General features: G+C 40.7%; 1 protein-coding gene and 1 long non-coding RNA gene across 2 annotated transcripts in view; one reads left to right on the plus strand and one right to left on the minus strand.

The window, feature by feature from the left end:
• Nucleotides 1–6,740: 6,740 nt before the first annotated feature.
• Nucleotides 6,741–7,468, plus strand: LOC125358630. The gene is made up of 2 exons (XR_007212346.1): nt 6,741–6,775; nt 7,388–7,468. It is a non-coding gene; the product is annotated as an uncharacterized LOC125358630 (long non-coding RNA).
• Nucleotides 7,469–8,114: 646 nt separating this feature from the next.
• The window catches only part of Hacl1 (2-hydroxyacyl-CoA lyase 1), a 39,697-nt gene continuing 26,545 nt past the window's right edge, over nt 8,115–21,266 (minus strand). The window contains exons 10-17 of the mRNA XM_048355903.1: nt 21,158–21,263; nt 17,754–17,837; nt 14,973–15,074; nt 13,520–13,674; nt 12,467–12,625; nt 10,773–10,880; nt 9,056–9,242; nt 8,115–8,169 (exon numbers count right to left, since the gene is read on the minus strand). Of these exons, the coding sequence (XP_048211860.1) occupies nt 8,137–8,169; nt 9,056–9,242; nt 10,773–10,880; nt 12,467–12,625; nt 13,520–13,674; nt 14,973–15,074; nt 17,754–17,837; nt 21,158–21,263 (934 nt within the window). The 3' untranslated portion in view covers nt 8,115–8,136. The remainder of the gene's footprint in view (nt 8,170–9,055; nt 9,243–10,772; nt 10,881–12,466; nt 12,626–13,519; nt 13,675–14,972; nt 15,075–17,753; nt 17,838–21,157; nt 21,264–21,266) is intronic.

Raw genomic sequence — 21,266 nt, forward strand, 5'->3', positions numbered from 1 at the left:
CGTATCTGGGGGTGTTTCTTCTAGAGTCTGGTCTGCTAGGTATTCTATATGCTTCTGTTATTTGGGCAAGGTTTTCTCTTTTGATATTGGGGAAATTCTCTGTAACAATTCTATTGAATATTTGTTGTATACCTCTGCTCTGGTACTCCTCTCCTTCATCTATTCCATACATAGATTATATCTCTTCTCCTTGTCCACTATCTCCTGGATTAGTCTGTCATGAAGATTGGCAGTTCCTTGGAGTGTGATAATCTTCTGATCTTTATCAGCTGAGTTGTCTTCCAAAAATGACACTCTGGATTCTACATGGATCAATCCTTTGAGACATAGCTTCCAGTGTAGTTTGCATTGAGGCAAATGAGTTGTTTATAGTTGCTAGATCAGCTCTCAATGTGATAGTTTTTTCTTTTAATGAGTTGAATTTTGAATCTATTTTTTCATGCATTTTGGTTCTCAGGATGTTAAGATCTTTAAATGAGGAGTGGACTGTATCTATTTTTACTTCCATTTCTTTCTTCACTTCGTGAAGTTTCCTCAAGAATTCCTTTCTGTATTCCTGAAATTGTTTTTGGAATTCATTCCTGATGTTTTGGGTCATTTCTGCTATCATAGCCTGAAGTGTTTTTTTAATTCTCCATCTCCTCTTTGGTCTCACTGGTTTTTGGAGGTAGTGAGTTGGCTTGACCTTTCATAAAATTTGTAATATTTCTTTGTGATGTACGCATCTGGGAAGGAGTTATGGATTCTTTATTCCCACCTGCACTTCTTTTTGATGGCCTGTAGGTGGCAGCTTTGGCTTGGCCTTGTGCTGGTTCCTGGTGGTCCGCCAGCTGGGACTTGTTTGTATCCTGGCTCTTGGTTTGAGTTCTTCTATTGTACCTTACTGCCCTATGCGTGAGTGTGCCCGCCTCGGTTGTTGCCAATGTGGTCACCCTCTCTGTAGATAAGGGTGGGTAGGTTCTGGGGCTTTCTCTGCGTGTCAGTGCTCTGCCACCGTGATGTGCTGACTCTTGTGAACCGTGGCGGGGGGGGGGGGTCGTGGGTCATTGATTTGGCGTGGCATGGAGACTTTTCTCTTTTTTTGTTTCTTTTGTCACTAGTTGCTGTAGCTCCAGAGTGTACCTATCAGAGCGAGAGTTGCTGAGGGGTGGCATGCTCCCCTGTGTGCCCCTGCAGGGGAGTGGATGCTGGGGCCCTCCAGTTAGAGGTCTAGGAGGATAACCCTCGTGGGCCTTCTGGGTGGGTGCATGCATGGGAGCTCACATGCCTCTGCTGGGAGCACATGGTTCCAGGCTGTTGGGGGGGTGCTTGTGTCCTCTCGCGCCTCTGCTGGGGGGCAGTATGCATGACTTCAAGTGGGTTCAAGTGTCTGAGGTGGGGGCGAGTTGGTGCCCACGGCCTCCTTGCCTCTGTTGTGAGGGGTGCATGTGCTTGTGCCCAGGTGACCCTGCTGGGCTGGTATTGCACAGGAGCATGAGTGAGTCTGCCATTCAGATAGTCCTTGCAAAGCCAAGTGCCTCAGCTGGAGGTCGAATGCCCTCCAGCCCCAGGGTCCCCACTGGGGGTGCTGGTGGACACTGGCCAACTGTGTCCCCCCAGGTGACTTTGTTGGGAATTGCTCTGCCCACTGCTAGCTCCTATGTTCTCTCAGGAAATGTAGGGTCCTAGTGCCACCAGGTATGGGGATCCTTTTTTCCCTTTGGGCAGAGGGGAGCTCTGGTTTGTTCCCAAGTCAAGTTCTGGGGGTGTGGAGGCGGGGAGGCAGTACTGGTCCTGGAGTCTGTATGTGTCCCAGGGTGCTGTGGGATCCCTCCAGGGTTGTGTGTGGGGGCGGCTATGGTTCCCAGCTCCCTGCTCTGCGTTCTGTGCATGTGGTCTGGGTCCCATGGAGCTCCTGCTGTCTGGTCTCTGCACTTTTTTGCTGCAGCGTCAGCGCTCGATGGAGACCTGTGGCCCCCAGCGCTGGGGCCACTTGCCCAGCCTGGCCCTGTTCGAGTCGGGGTGTGGGGGGGTACTCTGGAGATTTTCTGACTTTGTGCAGTTTATGGGCTTTTTTTTCCTTTGTTCCTTTTCATTTCCTGTGGATCTGTTTGTTCTAGTTGTTGATTTTGCTGGTCTCTTGATGGAGCAGTGGGCTCCCAGCTCACTATTTGGTTGAAGCGAGTTGGGGTACCTCCCTATTGTTTCGGTGCCATCTTCCGTCCATTGATTTTCATATACTGATTTAGTATGCTTCCAACGTAATGGAGGCCCCCCCAAGGGAGGGGATTCCTGGTTCCTCCAAGAGTCTACCACTCAGTCCCCAGCAAAAAGATGATAAAAGGATGGATTTATTGGGGAAGTTAAAAGCAAACCGACTGGCCAGGGTCTCAGCCCAGACTCAGGAGCTGAAACTGCAACCATGAGCGGCCAGGGTTATAAAGGCAAACATCACAGTCAAACCTGCCACACGCAGGTAGCCAATGAGGTTGCAACAATTAGAGAGCATGCCAGGTCACATGCTGGGGGCCAATGGAGTTACAGTCTGTCTCATAGTATCTGTTTGAACCAACCTATCATTCTAGTTAGAATTGGTGCATGGATTTGGTGGGGCTCACATGATGTAGGTGGCTATGCCTACTCATGGGAGAGCACAGGTTTAACCTTGAATGTTCCTTGAGCCTTCCACAACTCAGGTGGTCAAGCAGTTTATACAATCTCATCAAAGTGAAGGGGAACTTCCCTGGATCCTGAGCAGACAGGACACACTCCCAACTCAGGGGCTCAGGGGCAGGGGAGAGCTTAGTGAAGATGGAGTCAACTTCTGCTCTCCTTAACTGAGATGGAGTCAATCTGACACCCCTCAACAGCCAATGATGACACTGGCCAGATCTGACCTCCATATCACAACCAAAAGTATTTATTAGTTCTAAAAAATTATTGTTGGTGTCTGTAGAGTCTGTTAAGTGTATGATCATATCATCTGCAATAGAGATAATCTTGTTTCTACCTTCCCTATGGGAATCTCTTTTCTTTCTCCTGCCTAATTGTTCTCACTAGGAATTCTAATGCCACACTCAATAAGAGTGGGGGGATGGCCATCTTTGTGTCATTCTTGATTTTAGGGGAACTAATTTCAGTTTTTTCCCCATTTAAAGTATTGTTGGACATACATTTCCCCACCCCCCACCCCCAGGGCTTAAATTTGGGGCCTGGACTCTGTCCCAGAGCCTCTTTGTGCTCAAGGCTAGTGTTCTACCACTTGAGCCACACCACTCCCAGGTTTTTCTGGGTTATTTACTGGAGATAAGTCTCATGGACTTTTCTTTCTGGGCTGGCTTTGAACCATGATCCGCAGCTCTCAGCCTCCTGAGTAGCTAGAATTACAGGTGAGCCACCAGTGCCAGCCTTATAGGTTTATTAAGTTATTAATTTCATGTACGTTCCTTCTATTCCTAGTTTCTCCAGAGTTTTTATCATTTAAAGGTTGCTGAGTTTTTTCAATGGCTTTTTCTGCATCAAGATGATTGTGTAACTTTTTTGTCTTGTTTATGCAATGTATATATTTATTGACTTGTGTATGCTGAACCATGCTTGTATGCCTGGGATTAAACCAACTTGGTCATGTTGTAAAATCTTTATGTTGTTAAATTTGATTTGCAAGAATTTCATTGAGAATTTCTGCATGAGAATAATTTATTTAAAATTCTTTCTGTTGTGTCTTTGTCTAGTTTGGAATGGGTGTAATACTGACTTTAGAGAATGGGTTTGGTAGCATTCTCTTTCACAGAAGAATTTGAACAGTAATAATGTTAGCTCTTCCTTAGGTGCTCTTTTCGTTTTTTTCTTTTTTTGCAGAGCTGAGGAATGAACTTAGAACCTTGGGCCTTGCACTTGCTAGGCAAGTAAGATAAATTCCCATGCCCAGCTATGTCTTCTTTAAAGGTCTAATTCTGCAGTGAAACCATCCAGTCACTGCTTATTATCTACATAGGTGGTTTATATTCTCTTGGTTCAATTTTGGAAGAAAACTGTATTAGAAATCTATCCCCTTTCCCCCCTAGATTTTCCAGTTTAAGTATAGGATTTCAAAGTATTCCCTCACAATTGCTTGCATTTTATTGGTATTGTGCCGTTCCTTTCCACTTCAAATTTTATGGAGTCTCTTCTTTTGGGGGGAGAAGAGGATCAAATTAGCTAAAGGTTTTTCAATCAATATTTTTTCAAAGAACCAATTTGTTCCACTGATTCTCTGCATAACCTTACTTTAACTTTGTCAAGGTGATATACAGAGGGGTTAATTATATATGTAAGATAGTACATTGCTTGTCATACTTGTTACCCCCTCCCTCAGTTTTCTCCCACCTTCCCTCCCCTCCATCCCCCCTTGTATAATCTTTAGTCACCCTAGTCTGCCATAATCTTTACTATTTCTATTAATATTGAATTTAGTTTGTTCCTGTTTTTCTGAAAGTTTGTGGTGTATCATTAGGCATCCGAGAGCTCTGTTCTTTTGATGCAGTCACTATGGCTATATATTTTCCTCTTTGTGGTATATACCATACATTTTGGTAGGTGGTATTGTCAATTTCATTAGACTCTAGGAACCGTTTGTTTTGGGGTTTTTTTTGCCAGTCCTGGGGCTTGGACTCAGGGCCTGAGCACTGACCCTGGCTTCTTTTTGCTCAAGATAGGCACTCTACCTCTTGAGCCAGAGTGCCACTACTGGCCTTTTCTGTTTATGTGGTGGTGAGGATTCAAACCCAGGGCTTCATGCATGCTAGGCAAGCACTCTACCACTAGGCCACATTTCCAGCCCTCTAAGAAAATTTTTATTTTCCATTTCTTCAGTAGCCTTATCTCTTCAGTCATTCAACAGTGTGTTGTTCAGTCTTGAGGTGTTTGAATTTTTCTGTAGTATCCTTTTCCATTGAGTTAATTTTACAATGGTCTGATACTGTGCAAGGTGTTATTCTCCTGTAGTTGATAAAACTTGGTCTATATCCTAGTATATGATCTATTTTAAAGAAAATTCTGTGGGCACCTGAGAACAATATACTTTGTCCTACTGTTGGATGAAATAGTCATCTCATTGTGAGAGACTTCTTGGTTGACTTTTTGGTCTTAAGTGTACGTGTGCATGTATGCAAGTACTGGGGCTTGAGCTCAGAGCCTGAGTATTGTGCCTTAGCTTTTTCACTCAAAGCTGGAATTCTACCTCTTAAGCCACAGCTCTACTTCTGGCCCTTTGGTGGTTAGAGATGAGTCTCAGACTTTTCTGTCGGTCCTGGTTTCAAACTGTAATACTGATTTCAGCCACATGAGTGGTGTAAGCCACTGGTGTCTGGCTTGACTTTTTTGTTTGGATGATCTATCTACTGGTGAGACTGGGTTAGTATTAAGTCTTCCATTATTATTAGCTGTGGTCTACCAGTACTTATAAATCTAGAAATGTTTAATGAATTTGGGCACACCACATATGTTAACCATAATCACTTCCTCAAGGTTTGTTCCCTTTATTAGTATAAAGTGAACATCTCTGTCCCTTCTAATTGAACTTGAAATCTATTTTGCCAGATATAAGTATGGCAACTCCTGGCTGCTTTCAGAGTCCATTTGCTTGGAAGATCTTTCTCCATTCTTTCTTCCTAAGCTTTTATTGGTCTTTGTCAGTGGATGTCTTTCTTGTAGATACCAGGTTGGATCTAACTTTTTTTTTTTTTTTTGGCCAGTCCTGGGGCTTGGACTCAGGGCCTGAACACTGTCCCTGGCTTCTTCTTGCTCAAGGCTAGCACTCTGCCACTTGAGCCACAGCGCCCCTTCTGGCCATTTTCTGTATATGTGGTGCTGGGGAATTGAACCCAGGGCCTCATGAATACGAGGCAAGCACTCTTGCCACTAGGCCATATCCCCAGCCCCTGGATCTAACTTTTTAATCCAGGTTGCTATTCTATATCTAATTGGTGAGTTAGGACCATTAACATAAATGGTACTATTGAAAGGTATGCCCTATGTTCTGTCATTTTCTTTCATACTCACATTTTTCAGTTTCTGTTTTGCTATTCTACTAATCTAGTAGGTTTTATTCTTGCCTGTATTGGAAAACACAGGATTCCTTTAATTATTTTTTTCATGCTCACTTTTATTATGTATTTACATTTTTTTCTGTGAAGTAGCCATCATGAAGTATAATTTGTACTGATACATCAATTTTTTTCTATGAGTTCTTTATGCAGTCATGCATCATTTAATAATGATATTTTCTGAGAAACCCATTCATGCATGATTTTGTCTATAAAATTGACATAGGGTATATTTCACATGAATCTAGATGGCATAGCCTACTACACACCTAAGCTATATGAGATGTGTGTGTGTGTGTGTGCGCACAACATATTGTTCCATGGCCATGATGAACAAAACAAGATTAAATGAAGCACAAGAAAAATAATGCCGTCAGGAGACATGCTAAAGATGAGATATATGAGGATGATACAAGTAGAATGGCATACTGTATACTACAGCAAACTTAAAAAAAAAATAAGCACAAGGAACAGTCTAAAATACTGATTTAAAAGTATATTCAGCGGGCTGGGAATGTGGCCTAGTGGTAGAGTGCTTGCCTCGCATACATAAAGCCCTGGGTTCAATTCCTCAGCAACACATATATAGAAAAAGCCAGAAGTGGCACTGTGGCTCAAGAGGTAGAGTGCTAGCCTTGAAAAGAAAAACAAAAAGCCAGGCACAGTGCTCAGGCCCTGAGTCCAAGCCCCAGGACTGGCAAAAAAAAAAAAAAGTATGTTCAGTGAATATATAAACTAGCAAGTCATTTTTTTCATTGGCATGGTATTACATAGTACATAATTATGCATGTGTTATAGATGCTTGGAAGTACAGTAGGTTTATACTAGCATCACCATAAACAAAGGAGCAGTATGTTGTACTGTTGGCTATAATGGCTAAGTTATCACTAAATGATAGGAACTATTCAACTCCATTATAATCATATGAGACCACTGTCATATTTTTGGCCATACTTGGCCATTTATTGACCAAAATGCCATTGGGTGGCACATGATTATATTAAAGCTAACTCTACTGATTTCAAAGTGGCATGAAAAAATTAGGGTTTGCTACTGTAAATATACTTTGCAAGTCTAAGTTTGAATGTGGTATGATTTCTTCTTTGGCTGAATAAACTTTATAAGAAAAGTACTTGGGCTGGCAATGTGGCTTAGTGGTACAGTGCTTGCCTAGCATGTATGAAGCCCTGGGTTCAATTCCTCAGTACCACATAAACAGAGAAAGCTGGAAGTGGTGCTGTGGCTCAAGAGATAGAGTGCTAGCCTTGAGCAAAAAGAAGCCAGGCAATGCTCAGGCCCTGAGTCCAAGGCCCAGGATTGGCAAGGAAAAAAAGAAAAGCACACAATTCATAAGTATAGGACAAGTTTCAATATGCACTAAGTTATTAAGTGATCAAGACAAAATATGAAAAAGAACTTAGCCTACACAACCCAACTTACTGACTCTATCTCTCTATTAGGTAACTTTTTTTGGTGGTACTGAGATTTGACCTCAGGGCCTCATGTTTACAAGACAGATGTTCTACTGCTTGAGCCAAACCTTCAGGTTTCAACCCTCAACCCCCCTTAAATAGTTAATTTCTGACTATTAGTCAGTTCTCCATGACTGTGAGGAAATAGTTCAAAAATCAACTTAAAATCAGGAAGGATTTACTTTAATAGTTCCAGAAGTTTCAGCCCATGGTTGCTTGGTCCTCCTGCCTTTGAGCCTATTGCAGGGTAGTATATCACAGCAGGAAATATGTGGCATAGGAAGCCGTTCACTTCATGGTAGCCAGGAAGAAGACTTTAAGAGGGCAGGATACCAATATTGCCTTCACTGGCACACCTCCAACAACCTCTTTCCAGATTGCTCCATCATCACTAACAGTGCCACAGGCTGGTATCAAGCCTTTTTTAAAAGCATATGAATCTTTGACGATTTTCAGTTTTTAATCCATTCCTTTACTATAGAATATACTTTAAAGTTGTTGTTTTTTGTACAATTTTAACATTATTGTACTTGTGCCACAGAAAATAAAATTCCACTTTGTAGAAAAGAAAAAACTCAAAGACCATCAATTGATATCTTTATTTACATATTAGAGCGAGTGAGCCAGTGGAAATCCTACAAAAAGAAAGACAACATTCAGTCAGAAAGAACAAATGTATTAAACTGTAGTTGCTCTGACCTTGTTCCAAATAAATAATGCACCCCAAGCACTAAGAATGACTGTACAGCAACTCTTTTTGTTAAAAGAATGCTTGTAAGAGTCACAAGGAATAGTTACCTGTGTGACTACTTACTGTTAAATAATTCTAGAACCACAGTCATCCTTCACTATACTGCAGTAATTCACTTCTTGCAGCTTCACTGTATTACAAGGTTTTTTTAAAAAAAACATGGAAGTCGTGATCCCTCACATATCACAGTAGTCACGTTCAGAGAAACCCATGATAGGTGAAAATCCACAAAATAGCAGTAAGTAAACTGCATTATGCTGATGGATGAGTACCTAAAACTGCTACTCTGTGGATTCTCACCTACTGCAGGGGCCTCTGGAATCTAACTCCTGCGTTAGGTGAGGGATCACTGTAATGTCTCCATGCTTAGGTAATAACTTTGCAACAACAAAATGACTAAAAGTTATCAGGTACCTAAGAAAAATAATTTACAATTGAAGCTATACTTAACCCCAACAAAAATTAGATTCTTTAGTTTTATGTTTGCTTAGAACTGGCTCTTTCTAGGCAGTTATCTTGCACGGTCATGCAATATTCAGTCATGAGGTCACTGGACTGTCCACTCCCTCACTGAACTGTAAGCCTAGTTTTGCTTGGCACATGCTCTCTGACACAGAACACCTGCCAGTATCTTAATAGTCAGTGAATTAAGTAATGAAATTACTAAACTTGGAAATGGTTCAGAAAGAACTGTGGAGAGTGTTCCTTTCTAGAGAAGAACAGGGAGAGAGCAACTGTATTTTTGCTTGCTTCATAGCAAATACATTTACCTGGGCCTTCCGTGTGCTTTGTGGCTCAATCATGATGTTGATAAGAGAGGGTTGAGTTGTGTTGGCCAGGGTCTGCCTCAGGGATTTTTGGAGATCTTCTGGTGTCTGTACAAAATACCCTTTGCCTCCAAATGCAGTCATGACCTGCTCATAATGTGCATTTGGCAAGAGACACATTGGAAGAACCCTAAAAAGAAAATCATGAATCAGTGAAATGTAAAGCTTTAGGACACACAAAAAAAATCATTCTCTGAAATAGTTTGTGACAAACTCTAAGTTGAGCTGAAAGGCATACTCTAGCCTCTAACACTTAAACTGAGATGTCAGAAAACTACTGTGGCTTGGCTATAAAGCATCCCCCTAAAAGGCTAGAATATTAAACGCTAAGTCCTTGCTGCAAGCAGTGTTCAGAGTTAGGGGTTCTGGGAAGTAACTTGATTAATCTACTGATGGATTCAAAATCTGGACATACCATTGGGAGGTAACTGTGGTAGGTAGAGCCTGATTGAAGAAAGCAAATCATTGGAGATGAGTCCTTGGGAGCTATAACTTGCCCTGGCCCCTTCCTGCTTCTACTTTGCTATGTTTCCTGATTATTCAACCTATATTCTACCATGATGTGCAACCTTGACTCAGGTCAAAAGCAACAGAACCAGTCTACCATGAACTGAAATCTCTGAAACTGTGCCAAAATAAATATTTCCTCCCATAAACTACTTCTAAAAGGTATTTGTCACAATAATGAAAAGTCTAACACAACAACATTTTTTATATTTTTCTGAGTAGCTGGGGCTATGAGGGTATACTACTACATCCAGCTTTCAATATTTTTAATTGAGTCCAATTGAACTTTCTGCGATGATGGAAGTGTTTTAAAGCCAATATGGTAGCCACTGGCCACCTATTGTATGAGTGACTGAAATACAATTAAACTGAACAGATGAGCTTTTAATTTCACTTAATGTTAATTAAACTTATGCTGCAACATGATCCTATACTGCTTACACGTTCAACTATTATGAATCCAAAAGAAAAAAAGCAGTTACTGAAAAATAGCAATGATACAACACTTGAAGTCAGGGCAGCAGAAACCATGTTGGTACCCTGTACCACCCCCAGGCCCATACGTTCACATCTGTCCTGTCCTCCATAGCCAGCTATAACACTATCTTAGCTTGACTGCCATCAGATGACCAAGATTTAGCCATGTGATAACAGGAAGAATGACCTCTGGATCATGTACAATGTGTAGACATACATATTTCCTCCCGGTGTAGGAATAATAGGTCTGGGGGGGTCTTTTGCAATAAGTTTTGTCATTAACAAGGCACAGACATTACATTTACTGGTGTGAATCTTCAGTGGCTACCTAATTATAAATTATTTATGAAGCACCTAATCATAGATCATTGTGCAAAAAGGAACCAGGAATACAGGGTTGGCTTATTAAGGACCAACAATCAAAACAAACAATACTCATCTCCTATTTCTTGATAGGATTGTGATTGTAGTGTTTAATTTTTTAGTTGTTTTTATATATGGGCATAAATGCTGTCTATACTCAATTCAATATTCATCAGTAGGGCCTTGATAGACCTTGAACCTCTATCCTCCTGTCGCTGCCTACCAAGTAAATGGGATTATAGACACATGCCACCCTAAAACAATAAACTTTTAAAACACAGATTAAAATATGTGAGACAAAGTAAATACTCACCCTGTAGTTGCATCTTGAAATTTTAACATTTCTTTCCAAGTATCTATATTAATACCTTGGTAAATTCCATTATTGTTCACTACTATGAGTATGATTGGCAAATTGTACCTATAAGTGAAAGCAAAATATGGAGAAAATTATTTTTTTAATTTAAAGAAATTGGTTTACTTTAGGCTGAATTTTTGAAGATCCAGATGCTAATAGAAAAAAATATCTTCCCTGATGGTGAAGATGTTGACCAGTTTTTCAAGTAGTTTTTCATTTACCTATTAGCTGTTTGTACTTCTTTATTTGAAAAATGTCTTTTCAGGTCATTCATCCACTTATTAATTGGATTTTTGGTTATTTTGGTGTTTCATTTTCTGAGTTTTTAATATACTCTATGTACAATACACGCCAATAAAAAGCATATATTTTGTCTGAAATGCCAAAAAGAAAAAGAGAAACATCTTTCCTAATTAATACCCCTACATGGTTCCTAGGGAGAAGTACCATTTCTTTTAATTGAGCCCCTCACAGACAAGCAGCCTTTGCTAGGTGACATGAGACACAGTGATGAACATTTTCAATGTGCACTCAAAACACTGCACTTGAAATCAGAAACACATGACATGGTGTGAAAAAAAGCATCTAACAATATCCTATATACTATAGCAAAGACAAAAAAAAAAGACTGATTAAACTTCATTAATAAAAGAATGTGGGGGGCTGGGGGTATGGCCTAGTGACAAGAGTGCTCGCCTCATATACATGAGGTCCTGGGTTCAATTCCCCAGCACCAAATATACAGAAAATGGCCAGAAGTGGCGCTGTGGCTCAAGCGGCAGAGTGCTTGCCTTGAGCAATAAGAAGCCAGGGACAGTGCTCAGGCACTGAGTCGAAGGTGCAGGACTAGCAAAAAAAAAAAAAAGAAGAAGAAATGTGGTAACTATTTGTCCTTTATGCTAAAAAAGAGTAATTATTCTCTAGAATGTTGACTTCCCATAAATTATCTTTTTGGTATATATCACTTGGTTGTCAACACAGGCATTCTAACAGGCAATCTTCCCCCTTCACCTTGACAGTTTTGTGTATCAAAGCTTTGAAAGATCCAAAACATCTTTCAAAGCTTTGATATATCAAAGATCGAAAGACCTCTAAGATCCCTGACTTAGAATGTTTTTACTATAGATAAAGCTGGGGGATAAAGCTCTCATACTTGTATAGTAGGAGCCACAGGCACGAGTTTCTCCATGAATGCTCACAACTACAAGATTATGAATGGCACACATTTACCGAATTGCATACATTTTAACTTAATGATCTTGTTTGGTCCTCACAACCACCTGCAAGGCAGAAAGTATTCCTATCCTTGTTTTAGAGATGAGGTAGTTGGTTAAGTGCCGCTTGGCTCTGACATGGTGGAACCAGTGTTTAAATATGGATCACTTGTCCCAGAGGCAATACTCTCAATCTCCTTGGAGAAAAAAACAAGTGTCTCTTAGGCCCAAACATCTTTTCTTCAGTGATCTCAAAACTACTTCCCACAGCTGTGCAGATTCTTAGTATGACCATACTGTTTTGGGAGAGAAAAATCCTGGGTCACTTAACTGGCACATGATGAACACTTGGCAACAATGTCAGGCAAGTGCGTCTCGTGTGCAGTTTTTCACATTTACAAGAATGAAATGCTCTGGTTCTGGATTCTGTTTTACCTGCAGATAGTTTCCACCTCCATACCGGAAAACCCAAAGGCACTGTCTCCTTCCACACAGATGACCCGTTGCTTGGGGTTTCTATCTTTAGCCACTAGAGCAGCTGCAATAGCAAACCCCAAACCAACACCCATTGTTCCAAAAGTACCAGCATCAAGCCTGTTAGGGAACAAAGCTAAAATAAAACTCTGGAGCATGTCACAGGGTTGGCATAAACTTTCTAGCTATGTTTACATGGTTCAAGAAAAAACAAAAAATGAAAGAAGCTCTTTTTCTTCTGAATAAAATATTTAGAGTACAGGGAACTAAGTTGCCAAAGACAAGCAACGTGAGAAGAAACAGTAACTCATGTCTGTTTGAAGAATATTAAGTATATAAACTATCAAATGCTATACTAAGCATATAAATCTTCATGTAAAAATACCTATAATCTGAACATATGTAGTCCTCAAATGTTTTCTTAATCTGCATTGCTGTATTTTCAAATTAAATATATTATAATTAATTAGTTTCTTTCTTGGAAGTCTTATTTTTGGCTAGTGCTAGGGTTTCAGCTGAGGGAGGGCCTCACACTCTCACTCAACTTTTTCTGCCCATAGCTGGAGCTCTACTATTTGAGCTATACCTCCAGTCTTGAGTTTTTTGGGTTTGTTTTTTTTTTCAGGTTTACTGGAGATAAAGAGTCTTTTAGAGACTAGGTGCCAATGGCTCATGCCTGTAATCCTAGCTCAGGAGGTTGAGATCTGAGAATTGCTGTTTGAAGTCAGCCTGGGCAGAAAAGTCCCCATGAGACTCTTATCTCCTATTAACCATTTAAAAACCAGTAGTGAAGCTGTGGCTCAAAGTGGTAGATCACTAGCTTTGAGCAAAAGAGCTAAAGAGCAGCGCCCAGGCTGAGTTCAAGCCCCCAAGAACCACCAAAAAAAAAAAGTCCCAAATCTGTTGAGGTGGGCTTCAAACTGCTATTCTCAGATCTCAGCCTCCTGATTAGGAGCTAGTAATAGGAGTAGGAGTAGTAGCTACTGGTGCCAGGCTCTTTCTTGGAAATCTTACCTGTGACGAGGAAAATAGTTTTGAAGTACAGTGCGTCCAATGTCCATAGTATTTGCTCCTTCACTTACTATATAACAATCTCTGGGCAGCTGTTCTTGAATGTAGTAGAATACTGTGTAATAATTCATAGGTAGTGACTTTCTGGAGGCTAACTCCTAAAACAGTAGAGAGGAATATGTTCTAAATTAGATGAGGACAATGCCAGTAAGTTACTATCAAACTTATTTGGAAATAGTTAAGCAACAACTATAAGATATCCAAATGGCTATACAACAGCTACACTTTGGCCTGTGATCAGTATGTATGGGGACATAAAAGAAAAATGTGTGGGCTGGGAATATGGCCTAGTGGTAAGTGCTTGCCCTGCATACATGAAGCCCTGGGTTTGATTCCTCAAGCACCACATATACAGAAAAAGCCAGAAGTGGTGTTGTAGCTCAGGTGGTAGAGTGCTAGCCTTGAGGAAAAAAAAAAGAGAAGCCAGGGAGAGTGCTCAGGCAGAGTTCAAGCCCCAGGACTGACAAAAAGGAAGAAGAAGAAAGAAGAAAGAAGAAAAAAGAAGAAGAAGAAGAAGAAGAAGAAGAAGAAGAAGAAGAAGAAGAAGAAGAAGAAGAAGAAGAAGAAGAGGAGGAGAAAAAAGAAAAAGAAGAATGTGTTCCAGATTCCAGTTTGAGACACATTAAATAAGCTGGGGAATATCACTTGTCCTAGAGATCCATGATAAACAGTAACATATAAAGACTCTGGAAATTCCTTAAGTCCCATAACTGAGAAACATTGGGTAAAACAAAAATAAATCATTTTGAACACTCTTAGGAAAACTCTACGTCAAAAAAACTGAAAATTTTACGGGGCTGGGGATATGGCCTAGTGGCAAGAGCGCTTGCCTCTTATACATGAAGCCCTCGGTTCAATTCCCCAGCACCACATATATAGAAAATGGCCAGAAGTGGCGCTACAGCTCAAGTGGCAGAGTGCTAGCCTTGAGCAAAAAGAAGCCAGGGACAGTGCTCAGGCCCTGAGTCCAAGGCCCAGGACTGGCAAAAAAAAAAAAAAAAAAAAAAACTGAAAATTTTATTTCAGAGTATTTTCATCTAAAATATTATGGTCTTAAATTTAAAATGAAAATGTTAGGATTATAGAATACAATCTCAAAATTCAGTTCTTCCACAAACTGGACAGTAAGGGAGATATGCTATGTAATTGTAGAGTTCTTGAATGGAGTAAAAACCAGCAAGGTACATGCCTCTGTACAGTGCTCTGCCTTCTAGTGCTGAGATAAAAGCCACCTGGGATTTTAATAGCAACATCCCATCAGGCTGTACCACTCCTTTTTGAGCCTTATGATTTTATCATGTGATGATGATTCCTAGGAATACATACGTCATATTACAGCAAAGCTAAGTGACTCATCAGCCCAAGAGTTTCTGCATTTCAGTGGGTCTCATGTTACCTTGGATATAGCTTCATTGTTCTCCATTTTTTCCCTCAGAGTCTTCCACCATTCGCTCTCTGTAGGATGCTGCCATGGTGTTTTATCAAAGTGTTCTAAAAGCTGTTAACAAAAACAAAATACTCACAATTTTTAAAATTTCCTTTTCTACACTAGACTTATATTGCATTAATAACTTTAAAAAAAATGTCTCTGTGTGCCAATCACCAGTGGCTCATTCCTGTTATCCTCAGGAAACTGAGCTGTGGAGAAGTGTGGTTTAAAACCAGCCAAGGTAATGAAACACACATACCAAAACAAAACAAAACAAAGCACAAAAAAATCCCCCCAAAACAAAAAACCTGCTAGAGGGCTGGGAATGTGGCTTAGTGGTAGAGTGCTTGCCCAGCTAGCATGCATGAAGCCCTGGGTTAAATTCCTCAGTACTACATAAACACAAAAAGCAAGAAGTGGCCCTTTGGCTCAAGTAGTAGTGTGCCAGCCTTGAGCAAAAGCTCAGGGACATTGCCTAAGCCCTGAGTTCAAGCCCCAGGACCAGCAAAAAAAAAAAAAAAAAAGCAACTGTTAGAGTCTATATCCAAAATAACCAGCAAAACTAGGGCAGGAGGCATGGCTCAAGAAGTAGAATGCAACTGGGCACTAGTGGCTCACACCTGTAATCCTAGCTAATGTGGAAGCTGAAATCTAAAGATCGAGGTTCAAAGCCAGCTGAGGCAGGAAACTCTGAGAAACTCATCTACAATTAACCACCAGAAAATTGGAAGTGGAGCTATGGCTCAAAGTGAAAGAGCACTAGCCTGGAACAAGAGCTGAGGGACAGTGCCCAAACCCAGAGTTCAAGCCTTATGATGGGATAAAAAAAAAAAAAAAAAAGAAAGAAAGGAAAAAAGAAAGAAAAAAGAGGTAGAATGCTAGCATAGCAATTAAGAGGCCTGAGTTCAAACCCTAATACCTCAAAAAAAAAAAACCTTTTTTTTCTTTCTTGGCAATATGGGATTTGAGTTCAGGGCCTTAACTGTGCCCCACCCCTAGCACTTTACACAGGGCCAGCCTGACTTCAATCCTGCTACCCATGAAGCTGGGATCACAGGCACGTACTATAATCACTTGTTTGTTTAGATAAGGTCTTGTGAACTTTTTGCCCAGGCTGGTCTTGAACTACAATTCTCCAGATCTCAGTCTCCAAAATAGCTGAAAAATCTCTTCTTAAAGTTATAATGTTATACTATTCTGCCCTTCACATTGTCCATACTGTTTTTCCTGTGTGCATCAAAACAACTGATGGAAGACAAACAGAAAACATGGTACGCTTTTGTCTGGGTTAATATGGACTTCTGTCAGATATTGGGATTCCTATAGGACAGAGGGAAGTGCTACCTCCTTCACATCTCAAGGGCAGGGGCTCTTAAGCCTTCCTCAGTATCTGACACTACAAGAACCACCCCTCAACAGAACCCTTACAGGAAGGCTAAAAAAATATCTAAAGAGTCCTATGATAGACCAGATGCTCCAGAGTGATTTCATATATGAATGGGGATGCATCTTAATATTATGTAGTTATCACTACAAGTATCACCTGAAGATCAAGTCACAAATTAGTCACACTGAAATACAGAAATTGTGTAAAAGTAACAAGAACTCACAGAACAGGCTGGGAATATGACCTAGTGGCAAGAGTGCTTGCCTCGTATACATAAAGCCCTGGGTTTGATTCCCCAGCACCACATATACAGAAAATGGCCAGAAGTGGCGCTGAGGCTCAAGTGGCAGAGTGCTAGCCTTGAGCAAAAAGAAGCCAGGGACAGTGCTCAGGCCCTGAGTCCAAGGCCCAGGACTGGCAAAAAAAAAAAAAAAAAAGAACCCAGAGAAGTCACCGATTGTACAGTCTGAAAAGTAAAAAGCTCTTTATTGTCTAAAAAAATGCTACTTTGTGCAGGGGTCCCTGCACCCCGGGTGCTCTCCCAACCAGCGGGAGAGGCAAGGAAGCGCACCCTGCTGAGTGTGAACCCAGAATAGGTAACGAGCCACGAGTCGCCCGCACCCAGCCCAACCCAACCTTTCGCCGGCAGTTGGACAATCAGACGACTCGGGAGAGGTTCAAGACTGCTCTCAGTTTTAGCGGGGCGGACCCGATCTTAAGTATGGGCAATGGCAGCAGGAAGAGGAGGGTGTAACATACCTAGCCAGGGGCAATGATTGGTGGTCCAAGCTGTCAGTCAAGGGCAGAAGGCCATGGGACCTCCCTAAGGGGCGGCCTAAGTACTAGCAGGACCGCCCCCAGATTACTGCCGGCAGCCATCTTGCTGCACATGGTCTTAAGGCTGGGAGGCGTGGCCAGCTAGAGCCGCCTTTCCAGTTCCGCACCCAGAAGGCAGGCGGGGCTAACCAGGATCCCTCTTCCGGGAGGCGGTACAAGCAAGCACCACCCCAGGGACTGAGGCAGGCGGGGCTCTTCAGGGCCTCACTCCCAAGGCGCAACAACCACACACTTCTGGGGCATGGACAGGCGGGGCCAGTCAGTGTGCCCCACAACTTTGTTTTCAGTGTATACATCATTTCTTGGCTGAAAAGTTGTATTATAATTTTTCAGAAAGTTTGCCTAATGGATGAATTTAAATTCTTAAGTGTCATCCAAAATTACTTAACTTACATAAATATGAGCTCTGTATAAGAAGTTGGATTTACCAAGTTCAAAGTTGGATGATTAGGTGTTTTCTGTCACCAAACAAATCAACATTGTAACATATCCACATAAGCTAAATCCCTGGTAAAAGTTCTTACCTGCTTAGTAACAGCATTTATGTCGCCTAGCAAAGTCACCGCAGGCCTTACATTATTCCCCAATTCTTCTGCACAGATATCAACCTAAAAAAGAAAAGGCAGAAGGATAGGCCTATCTGTTCTTTTTTATTTTTATTTCTTTTTTTGCCAGTCCTGGGGCTTGAAATCAGGGCCTGAGCACTGTCCCTGGCTTCTTTTTGCTCAAAGCTAGCACTCTACCACTTGAGTCACAGCACCACTTCTGGCTTTTTCTGTATATGTGGTGCTGATGAATCGAACCCAGGGCTTCATGTATATGAGGCAAGCACTCTACCACTAGGCCATATTCCCAGACCCCTATCTGTTCTTTTGTAAAAAAGTCTTTTTGAGACAGGGTCTAACTATGCAGCCCAGGCTAGCCTCCAACCTTCAATCCTCCTATCTTTGCCTCCCATGTACTTTCTGGGATACAGGTGTGTACCAATCATGACCAGTCATGTTATTTATTTATTTATTAATTTAATTTTTTTTGGCCAGTCCTGGGCCTTGGACTCAGGGCCTGAGCACTGTCCCTGGCTTTCTTTTTGCTCAAGGCTAGCACTCTGCTTGAATGCAGGGCCTTGTGCTCTTGCTTGGCTTGCTTGCTCACAGCTGATGTTCTACCATTTGACTCTTTTATCTTCAGTCTGGCTTTTTGTTGGCTAACTGGAGATAGTCTCTCAGACTTTTCTGTCTGGGCTGGCTCTGAACTTCAATCTTTTAATCTTCGTCTTCTGAGTAGCTAGGATTACAAGTGTGAGCTACCAGTGCCTAGTGATGTTTATTCTTAAATCTTTTTTTTATTTTTTATTTTAATATATATTTTTCTTGATTGTCAAAGTGAAGTACAGAGGGGTTACAGTTTCATATGCAAGGCAGTGAGTACATTTCTTATCCAACTTGTTACCACCTCCCTCATTTTTCCCCCTGCTTCTCCCTCTCCCCCTATGAGCTGTACAGTTGTTTTACACCATATAGTTTTGAAAGTATTGCTGTTGCGTTAGCTTGTCTTTTTAGCCGTTTGCTCTCGATTTTGATATTCCCTTTCCCTTTCCTAGTTCCAGTACACGTGTATACAATATCCAGGGTACTAAAATCAGTTACATTAATATCAGGGGTAAACCATGGGAAGCAAATATAACTACAATAGTGATATACCACTTGTTTCATAACCTGAAATTCATTTCTCTTAGCATCATCTTATATGCTCATATGGGCATACCTCTTGAGCTATTGTGATCTTCTGCTAGGAGTATTCTAGACATGTACTAGTTATTCCCTATTAGGGAAACTATATATTCTTAAATCTTGAAAAAGTTTTTTTTAATATTTTCTTATTTATTGTCAAAGTGATGTACAGAGTGGTTAGTTTCATACGTAAGGCAGTGAGTACATTTCTTATTCAACTTGTTGCATCCTCCCACATTTTTCTCCTGCCTCTCCCTTCACCCTTTCCCTCTCCCCCCAATGAGTTGTACAGTTGGTTTACACAAAATGGTTTTGTAAGTACTGCTTTTAGAATCATTTGTCTTTTTATCCTTTGTCTCTCAATTTTGATATTCCCTTTCCCTTCCCTAGTTCTAATACACGTATATACAGTATACAGGGTACTCAGATGAGATAAAGTGATAGCGGGGGTAAACCACAGGAAGGGAATACAAGAGAAACAAAAAAAAAAGCTACAAGCTTCACATGGCATGCTGAAAATAATTACAACAATGATATAACACTTGTTTCCATAAAATGGAGTTCATTCACTTAGCATTCTTAAATCTCTTGAAGTCAGTTAAAAGCTGAATAAGTGGACTGAGTATATATAACATATGAAAAGAACATTTGATATTAAAGAAGTTCCTTTGTAAAAGTCCATAGAATTATATTGAGTATTACAGCTAGTAAAAAGAACTTTAATCATCTTCTTTCACTTTAAAATTTACTCAATGGGGGCTGGGAATATGGCCTAGTGGCAAGAGTGCTTGCCTCGTATACATGAAGTCCTGGGTTTGATTCATCAGCACCACATATATAGAAAACAGCCAGAAGTGGTGCTGTGGCTCAAGTGGCAGAGTGCTAGCCTTGCTCCAGGACTGGCAACAAAAACAAAACAAATTAAAAAAAAAAAAAGGCAACTCCTCTGTACAACTACTTAAAAAAGGGAAATAAAAAATAGCATTTAAAAAAAATAAAATCTACTCAAGGGAAATGTAACAGTGAAACATCCCACTATATATAACTAATTTAAGGTAATAAAGTACATAAAGTACACTCTATGGAACTTTGATATGGCCCATTACACTCACAGGAATGCACTGATCTGTTGAATTATACTTTGAATCTAGCCAGTAATAAGGTTCAACAAATATATCTATATATTTGGAATAGATACCTAGAGCAGAAGTTTGCAAATTCAAACACAGATCATATATAAGAGGGCTTAAACCACAGATTGCAGGAGGCCTCCTTAAGAGTTTCTGATTTCGGCAGGTCTGGGATAGTTTCCCAGGTGAAAACAGAGTAGTATATAGATTTCCAACCATAGGGTGAAAAAGGTTTTACATGCAAAAGAAAAATAGGCTGAGTGCCAGTGGCCCATACCTGTAATCCCAACCATTTGGGAGGCTGAGATATGAGGATCACGGCTTGAAACCAGCCTGGGCAGGAAAATACAGGAGACACTTATCTCCAATTAATCACATAAAGCCAGAAGTGGAGCTGTGGCTCAATGGTAGAGTAATAACCTTGAGCACAATAGGTGAGGGACAGCACCAAGGTCCTGAGTTCAAGCCCTAGGACCAGTATAAAAAAAAGAAAGATAGGAAAAAAGATACATACCTTGGGCTGGGAATATGGCCTAGTGGCAAGAGTGCTTGCCTCATATGCATGAAGCCCTAGGTTAGATTCCTCAGCACCACATATATAGAAAAGGCCAGAAGTGGTGTTGTAGCTCAAGTTGGCAGAGTGCTAGCCTTGAGCAAAAAGAAGCCAGGGACACTGGGACTGGCAAAAAAAAAAAATATATATATATATATACATACATACCTTAACAATGGTAAATGCTTCATCCTAAATTTACCACTCTATTAAACCTCTTTTCTCTATCTTTAAATATATTCAAATTTCGAAAAAGGAAAATTATGCTTTTCAAACTATTTGGAACTTAATTTTGAAAGGTTTCTGGTAAGAAGTAAAGTGGCAGGCTATGTTTTGTTGGCTTGAAAAGCCAGCTTACTCTGGTACCTGTAATTATGTCAGACAGCTTATAAAATTCACTTTTGTAAAAGTAAAAAGGTTCTTTACAAAAGCCAAAAACAGAGCAGAGGTGAAAATAGCTGAGAATATGAACAATGAACCACAAATAGCTCTGGTGTGAAACCTTTTCTGAGTACCTGAATAAACTTCACATGTGGCTGATATCTCGGAGGCAGTCCAAAATGTAAAATCCAGTTTAGTCTCGCACCAAGTAACACAATCACATCAGCATACTGCAAAGCCCTA

Source organism: Perognathus longimembris, chromosome 10, assembly GCF_023159225.1.
Source record: "Perognathus longimembris pacificus isolate PPM17 chromosome 10, ASM2315922v1, whole genome shotgun sequence".
Lineage (NCBI taxonomy): Eukaryota > Metazoa > Chordata > Mammalia > Rodentia > Heteromyidae > Perognathus > Perognathus longimembris.